General features: G+C 58.8%; 1 protein-coding gene across 1 annotated transcript in view; it reads left to right on the forward strand.

Annotated features, from left to right (window-relative positions):
• Positions 1-7,433, forward strand: part of TRAPPC9 (trafficking protein particle complex subunit 9) — a 637,992-nt gene extending 630,559 nt beyond the window's left edge. Inside the window, exons 22-23 of the mRNA XM_042780905.1 lie at positions 5,927-6,150; positions 7,266-7,433. Of these exons, the coding sequence (XP_042636839.1) occupies positions 5,927-6,150; positions 7,266-7,433 (392 nt within the window). The remainder of the gene's footprint in view (positions 1-5,926; positions 6,151-7,265) is intronic.
• The last annotated feature ends 1,157 nt before the right edge of the window (positions 7,434-8,590 follow it).

An 8,590-nucleotide genomic window follows, 5' to 3' on the forward strand; every position in this document is an offset into this window, starting at 1 on the left:
TTCCGAGGAGTGGCTGGTGGATTTGAACTGCCAGCCGTCTGGTTAGCAGGCAAGTGTCTTAGCCACTATGCTACCAGAGCTCCCGAGGGGTTCCTAGGGTATAGGATTTCTGTAGCTAAACCCTGGATGGTCCCAGAAAGCCAGGGACACAGCAGGGAACGGACAGCTCAGTGTCCAGTCCTGTGTGGACATTGATGGAGCACACCCGTGGCAGGGCGGGAAGGCCCTGGCCAGCCTCGAATCTTCTGTCTGTCTGCTCCTCTCATCCCCTACGTCCAAACCCTTAGCCCAGATTTGCACACACGGGAGAGGCAGCTTTGGGTGGTGAAGGGATGTTCCGTCAGCGCTGAGGCCCCACCCTCGGTCCAGCGCTGTGCACTTCCTGCCACCCTGGCCTGCCCTCTGGGCCACAGCCCCTCCACCTCCTGTGCCAAGAACAAGGCCGATCCCCACCCGGAACTCTTCTGGGGGTGCCATGAGGGCTGTCTGTCCTCCCCACTGCCCAGGAGGCCTTGCAGAGCTGGGGCCAAGGGAGGGTTGGACAGCACAGGTCCCACCTGCAGGCTGGCGGCTGGCCCAGCGTGGACACCATTCAGTCTCTGCAGAGACAGGCGAGCAGAAGGGGGGGTACCCTTCACTGATTTGCACATAATCCCATCTCCCTTTGTGGACCAGCCACGTGGCTCCCTGACACCTGCTTTCCCCATTTCTCCTCATTTTGCTACAGAGTTTCAGGTGCTGGTCTCTGCTCACCATCCAGCAAACACTGGCTGAGGTCCAGCCTGTGGGGGCCAAGGTGGTCCCTCACCCAGGATCTGCCTGCAGGAAGGCCTCCCAGCCTATACAAATGCCTAGGGGCCTCCACCTGGTCTTGGGGACCTTTTCTTTGTCTCGCTCCTGGGCAGGCCACTCTCTCATCTCCCAGCCTGCACCTTTCTGGTACCCCAGTGGGGAGGGGAAGGGGCGGCCCCCTCTAAGGCTACTCACACCCCCTGCTCCCCACCTCCAGGAGTGAGTGTCCTTCACGCAGAACCAGATCCCACTGATTGCTCCAAACAGAAGCAAGAGCTTGTCAGACCCTGCCTGTGGGCTGCTACACTGAGCCTCTGACCCAGACAACCAAGGCCAGGAGTGGCCCGGTCCATAGGCCCGTGAGGGTCAGCCAGGCCAGAAGCCCCTCCCACCACTGTCACAGCGTGGAGCTGAGGCCCGGAGGGATCTGCTGGACTCACCGTAGGGTCCGGAGGCAGAGTGAGTTTGGGCTCAGCCAGCGGAGGCCAGGCAGGAGAGCAGCACAGCCTCAGTGGGCACGGCCTCAGAGGGCACTGCCTACCTGCCTGGCCTCATGGGGTGAGGCAGCAGATCAGCCTTCCCGGCTCACGTCCTCCCTGGATGGGCTGCCTCCTCGAGTCTGAGGAAGGATACAGCGAGATGAGGCGCTTTGCAGAACCTGGGGTCCCAGGTCTCTCATCCTGGGGCCCTCAGAGGGTGAGGTCACCATAAGGGTCACTGTGGTTTTCAGCCAAAGCCATTTGCCCATCCCGCCCCGCCCCAACCGGGCCTCAGGTGTGCAAGCCAGGAGCCCAAGTAGACACATCAGAGCCATGTGGTGAGGGCATGAGAGGAGTGTTTTGGGTTTGGGTTTTTTTTTTTTCACATGTTTACAATTGTGGTAAAGCATATATTGTTCCTGTTGTTGGGTGGCATGGAGCCCCTCCGACCAAGAGCCCCAGGTGGCAGCACAGCTACCCGGGGTATTTTCTAGGCTGTGAGCTTTCCCGGGGCACATCACTGGGTCTTCCTTCTGTGGAGCTCCTGGGTGGGTTTGAACTGCCGACCTTTCAGTTAGGAGCTGAGCACTAAAGCATCGCACGACAAAGGCTTCTTAAAATACATGTACTGCGAAATTTGCCCATCTTACCGTTCACTCTCCCCAGCCCTGCCCACCTAACCCGCCTCTGTCTCCATGCACCTGCCGACTCTAGGTGGTTCTTGACCTGGGATCACACCATTGCTGTGCTTTTGTGTCTGACCAGCCTCACTCAGCATACTGTTTCAGGGTTCCTCCATGTTGCAATGTTTGTAAGCCTTTGTTTCTGGGATACTGATACTCCATTGTACGAATTGACCACATTTTGTGGGCTCCTTGCTCTGTTGTGGACATCTGGGTCCACCTTTGAGGTTCATGCTCTAAGGAACACTGCTGTCAAGGCTTTGAGTGTGTACCTGTGAGTGCACTTGTTGGATCCCATAGTCATTCTATGTTTAACTTTTTCAAGAACCCCCCCCACACACACACACACACACACACTGCTTTCTACAGGACTGCCCTAGTTTACACTCCCACCAGCAGTGGGCCAGGATCTCACCTTCTCCACATCCTCACTGACGCTCATCATCATTTGTAGGATCGCCGTCATAGTGGGTGTGAAGTGGGTGCTTCTGATTTGCTTTTCTGTAGTAACTAGTGATGTTGGGCATCGTTCCCTGTGCTTATTGGCCATTTGTATGTCTTTGCAGAAGTGTCTGTTCAAATCCTCTACACACTTTTTAATTGGATTATTTTCTTGTTGAATATTTCTAAATATTGAACTCCTATCAGATATATGGGAGCTCTGGTAGCGTAGTGCCTAAGGCATTTGACTGTTAACCAGAAGGCTGGCAGTTCAAACCCACCAGCCACTCCCTAGAAGGAAGATGGGGCAATCTACTTCTGTAGAGATACCACCTTGGAAACCCAAGGAGGGGTCGCTATGAGTTGGATCCGACTCGACGGCACATAACAACAACAACAACAACATCAGATATATAGGCGCTCTGGTGGTGCAGTGCCTAAGGCATTTGACTGCTAACCAGAAGGCTGGTGGTTCAAACCCACCAGCCACTCCTCGGAAGGTTGGGCAATATACTTCCATAGTTGATACAGCCTCAGAAACCCAAGGAAGGGTCACAATGGGTTGGATCCGACTCCACTGACAGTGAGTTTGGTTTGGTATATAGGAGTCTCTGGTGGCATAGTGCCTAAGGCACTTTGACTGCTAACCAGAAGGCTGGCGGTTCAAACCCACCAGCCGCTTCTCGGAAGGAAGTTTGGGCAATCTACTTCCATAGTGATACCGCCTCGGAAAACCAAGGAGGGGTCACTGTGAATCAGATCTGACTTGACGGCAGTGAGTTGAGTATCAGATATGTGACTTCCAAACACTCTGTCTCAGTCGGTAGGCTGGCTTCTCACTCCCAATAACATCCTTGGACGAACACAGTCGTCATTTTGATGAAGTTCCATTTCTCTAGTTTTTCTTTCATTGCTTGTCCTTTTGGTGCCCTATTTCCAACTCCATCGCCAAATACAGGACCATAAAGATTTACCACTGTTTCCTTCTAAGAGTTTTATGGTTTTAGCTCTTACAATTTCTGTATATGGTGTGAAGTAGGGGTGTGTAGTGCTTTTGAGGGGCAGAGCCAGAGGAAAGTCAGTGGGACAGGGAGAGAGGGGGCCCCCTTCAAGCCATCCTCCATCCACTCTGTCTGTGTCCTGAACTCACCCAGCAAGAAGGCACATCCAGCAGCCCAGCCCATATATACCTGGTCCCCCAGACCCAGACCCTTCCCATCTGTGGTGGTTAAGTTTGTGTGTCAACTTGGCTGGGCCTGGTTGAATGGCTGGGCAGCTGGATGTAGTATTCCCCATGATGAGACTGGTAATTGACTCCATGGTGGGATCTACTGTGAGCAGCTGAGTAGTTTGGGTTTGTGGTCTGCTTCCTGTATATAAGAAACAGCTTTGGAATGGTCTCTAGCCTATGGCATGCTTGGACCCTGCATGTAGCCGTGTCGTTGTTCAGCACCCTGCCATGCTCTGCCGAACTTGGGACTTAAAATGGACTTGAATAAATGGCCTGCCGTGTGGTTTGGTAACATCGGGACTGTGCCATTTTATTTGTCGACCCTGGGCTTATTAGCCTCAGGAGCCAGTAGCTGCCTGAGTGAAGAGATGCCTCTAGCTTCAGTGGGCTGGGAACAAGAGGCAGAGCTGAAGCCCAAGGTTGAGGGGGTTTTCACACAGCCCCTAGAGCCTGGCACTTTGAACTCAGACTTCTAGCCTCCTGAACTGTAAGAGAATAACCTGTTAAGGCCATCCCATTTGTGGCATATTCCTGTCAGAGCAGCACTGGTAACCGGAACACCATCCCAGCCCCTGTCTCTCAGCCTCCCCTCAGTTTGTCCGGCTGCCTCCTCTGCCTGGGCTGCCCCAGCCCCGCCCACCGTGGGACCCTGCGCAGGGGCCTGAAGTCCGTCCTTGTTCTTTCTGCCAGCACTTGGTCCTCGGTGCCGTTGCCTCTGCAACCCTGGTTGCTTTCCATGCTCTGGCCATTTGTCGGCCCTGCCCATCTCCTCCCCTCGACCCCTGGGACCTTCTGGAGGCCTGGAGCTCAAGTATCTGCCTCCTCAGACCACAGCTACTCAGCCTACTGACCCCACAGAGGGATCAAAGTGTCCCTGGGCAAATGGCCTGGGAATGGAGGGAACAGGGAGCAAGGGTGTCATTCTTAAGGAGAAAAGCCGCTTCTCAGATTCCAGCCGGTGCTCTCCCCGCCCCCTTCAGGGCCTCACATCAGGCCCGGCAGACACCCCACCCCACCCCTGCAATGGCTCTGGCCATGTGACAGTTGAGAGCCATGCATGGTGCCTTTCAGAGAATTCTGAGCAGAGATGAGGAGATGACGACTCCTGACATTGACCTGTCCCTCCCTGCTGCCGCCCTGCCCTGTCTCCTCCACCTCCAAACCTTCATGCCCCTCTCCTCCTGCCTGGGACACGCTCCCTGCTCTGAGCCTCCCAGATCTTACCCAGGACAGAGTCCCACCCCTTCATGGTGCCCAAGCCTGCCCTGGGCGAGGCGGGCCCTGCAACCTGAATCCCAACCTCTCTCTCTCTCAGAGCCTCTGTGTCCTTATCCAGCACCCACTTCAGGGTTGGGTGTGGATTATGTGCTCGTGGGTGGCAGAGTCCTGCACCCCTGACTTGAGCAGCAGTTAAAGCACTTGGCTGCTTAACCAAAATGTCTGTGGTCTGAACCCACCAGGCATTCTGTGGGAGAAGGATGAGGCAGTCTGCTTCCAGAAGGATTACAGCCTGGGAAACCCTCTGGGGCAGGTCTACTCTGTCCTCTCCCTGCCCTTGAGTCGGATCTGACTCATAGCGACCCCTCCTTGGGTTTCCGAGGCAGTATCACCCCGAAAGTAGATTGTGCAGTCTTCCTTCTGAGGAGTAGCTGGTGGGTTTGAACCACCAGCCTTCTGGTTAGCAGTCAAATGCCTTAGGCACTACACTACCAGAGCTCCCCTCTGTCCTCTAGGGGCATTATGGTCAGAATCAAGTCCATGGCAGTGGGTTGGTTTAGGCTTTGCTTCCTGTTGTTGATATGTGCAGTCAAGTCATCTTCCACTCATAGTGACCCCTCCTTGGGTTTCCGAGGCAGTATCCCTATGGAAGTAGATTGCCCAACCTTTTGTTTCCTTAGAGATTGGCAATCTTAGAGACCCTCTGGGGCACTTCTACTATGTCCTGTAGGGGCCCTGTGAGTAGGAGTCAACTCCAGGTCAGTGGGTTTGGTTTTTGGTCAGAGCCTTTGCATGGTCCGCTTCCCCGACCTAGCTTAGAAAGTCTGAGATTCTCCAGGCCTGCCCTGCAAGCGTCCAGTCTCCCTGCAGCTCCTGGGGGCCTGGCCAGGTTGGCCTTGAGGCTGGGCTCTGCAGGAACTTCTGGGAGGCCCGCCCAGATCACATGATACCAGGCCTCTAGGCTCCTGAGCGCAAACTCCGGGCTTAGCGCCCTGGTTCCCCTCCGGGCCCAGAGGGCAGGCAGCCAAGGACAGGGTGGCTGGGAGGAGTGCTAGCTGCTGACAGTCTCGTGTTCCTTGCAGACGTGCTGGTGGACGGACAGCCGTGTGACCGTGAGGAGGCGACCGCCTGCAGCGTGGGTGACCCAGTGCGCCTGGAGGTGCGGCTGACCAATCGGAGTGCGCGCAGTGTGGGGCCCTTCGCACTCACCGTGGTCCCCTACCAGGACCACCAGAATGGCGTGCACAACTACGACCTGCGTGACGCCGTCTCCTTCGTGGGCTCCAGCACCTTCCACCTGGAGGCGGTGCGTGACCACCATGCCCTCAGGCGAACTGGCACCGGCTTCTCACGTGGTGCTCTGAGGGCCCGGCCCGCTGCGGGGACTCGCTGACAGGCCCTGAGTAGGCCGGCCTTGCGGCACTTGCTGTGCCCGGCAGTGAGGGGGGTAAGGGTAACGCCGGCAGGGCGATGATGAAAGGAGCTGACGCCACCGCTGGAAGCCGTGCCTGGACAGGCAGCCGCAGGGACCGTTAGGGGTTGTCGTCAGTGCCCCAGGATCCAGGCCAGCTCTCCCTCCCCACCGAGAGGTCACAGGCCCCAGAGAGTAGGACTCCCGGAGCGCGGGTGGAGCCAGGGCCCCAGACCCCAGGTGCCCGGGGCCAGCCCCACCCTCCACAACCACATCCCCCCTCCAGTCCAGGACAGACCCCCTCCCCGGCCCTGCCCCCAGGCCAGCCCTGCCCTCCACTCCCCCCTCTAGTCTAGGATGAACCCTCCCTGGCCCCGCCCCCACCTCCACACCCTTGGCCAGTCCAACATCAACCCCATCCCGCCCTCCACCTTCAGTCCAGTGTGGGACCAAGCCTGCCCCTGGCCCCGCCCTCTAAACCTGCCCTGCCCCTGCCCCTAGGGCCAGATCCATCCTCTATTTCCACCCCCTACCCCCACGGTCAGGCCCTGGCCCTGCCACTTCTTGGGGCGCTACCTCATCCTCCCTACCCTAGACTCCACGCTCCCCCCTCCAGAGCCCCGTCCTCTGCCCAGCCCCAGCCTCCAGCCTCCAGCCCCCAGCCCCATGGTTCTGCCCTTATTCCCGCCCACCCCCACCTTGTATTGGCACCATCCACAGCCACCTCCGTACTTGGTGCCCCACCTCCCTAGTTGGCTGAATCCCCAACCATCCACAACGTACATGCTACCAGCTCCTTTAAAAGACATAAAAACAGGCTCAGAGAGGCACAGCCAGTTGCCCAAGGCAGCACAGCAAGGGCACTCTGGGGTGGGTGTGAGAGCAAGGCCTGCTGGCCTCTCTGCTGCCTGTCGCCCCGACATCCCGCGGGGTCGGTGGTCTCCTGCTGGCTCCGGGGTCCATGCCGCATGTCCTGGGTGACGCTTCCTTCTCCTCCCCCTGCCCCCCAGGTGCAGCCTTCTGGCCAGTCAGCCTGCCTGGGAGCACTCCTCTTCCTCTACACTGGCGACTTCTTCCTGCACATCCGCTTCCACGAGGACAGCGCTAGCAAGGAGCTGCCGCCAGCCTGGTGTTGTCTGCCCAGCGTGCACCTGAGCGCCCTGGAGGCCCAGGCCTGAGCCAGCCGCCCTGCCCTGCCCACACGCGGGTCCCTGCTCTTGCAGAGTGGGAGGAGGGGACCTAAGCTGAGGCCAGCTGGCCTCCGACCACCCCTGGAGACCAGACCACACCTCCGAATCCTCCCCCAGCCCACCCTTTCATCTCTTCTCCTCTCCCCAGTAGCTTAGGCCCTCTGGCCGCCCAGAAGGCAGCACCCACCTGGCCCAGGGCCAGGGTCCCTGCATGGTCCTTTGTGTAGGCACGATGCCACCAGAGCTCCCCCTTGGCCTCCGTGAGCGTCCCTCCCCTCAGCACCAGGAAGAATAGGAGAGCAGGAGGGTGGAGCAGAGCCCAAGCCCCCACCCCCACCCTGGGCTGGGCTTGGGGGGCCCTGGCTGTGTGTGTCTGTGACAAGTTCCCCAATAAAGGGCCTGCCTCACTTTCAGCGTCCACCTGGCCCCTGTGTCAGCTGGCCCAGGGTGGCTGCCCCACACAGCTCCCCGCCTCCCAACCCAGGCAGTGGTCTCAGCACATGGGCCTCGGGCAGGCACGCCCACTTCCTGGTGGCCAGCAGGGTTGGGTCTGGGTGTGTGTGTATCCCTGGGACTCCCCAAAACAACCCCTGCCAGGGGCCCCTGGCATGCTGCACACTCTCCCAGCCTGGCTCCAGGCCCCTCTTGAGACACAGCTGGAGGCCAGGGTCTGGTCCACAGCTTCCTCGAAAGCCTGCCCACGAACACATCCACAGCCACAGCTGGCGTCACAGAGCGCTGGACACGACACGCTGGGATGTCCCTGAGCACCGTGTGCCTGACCCCCTGGGAGGGTGTTCCGGCCGCCCTGGCTCCCAGCTGAGTCTCCAAGTTTGCAGTCCTGCCTTCCGCCCAAGCAGGCCTAGCAGAGGGCTTTCCTCCACCCCACTCCCTGGGCAGAAGGCTGGGGCCATCTTCAGGGGGCGCCCTTGCTCCCACTCTGGAGCTAGACGGGGAGCTGGAGGGGCCTGGCACAGAGCGGGGAGCAGGAAGCCTCTGAGGCTCCGGGGGCCTGCTTCTGGGACTCGGCAGATGTGGGGGTGAGGAGCACGGCCCCCTGGGTCCTGTCGGGCAAAGGATCCTGTGGCTTTGGAGACGGTACATGGGGTGCCCTTCCACGGGGCCTTGAGCACCGGTTCAGGGAC

The sequence above is a fragment of the Orycteropus afer genome, unplaced genomic scaffold (genome assembly GCF_000298275.1).
Source record: "Orycteropus afer afer isolate SDZICR_OR568_19922 unplaced genomic scaffold, OryAfe1.0 scaffold00069, whole genome shotgun sequence".
Taxonomy (NCBI): Eukaryota; Metazoa; Chordata; class Mammalia; order Tubulidentata; family Orycteropodidae; genus Orycteropus; species Orycteropus afer.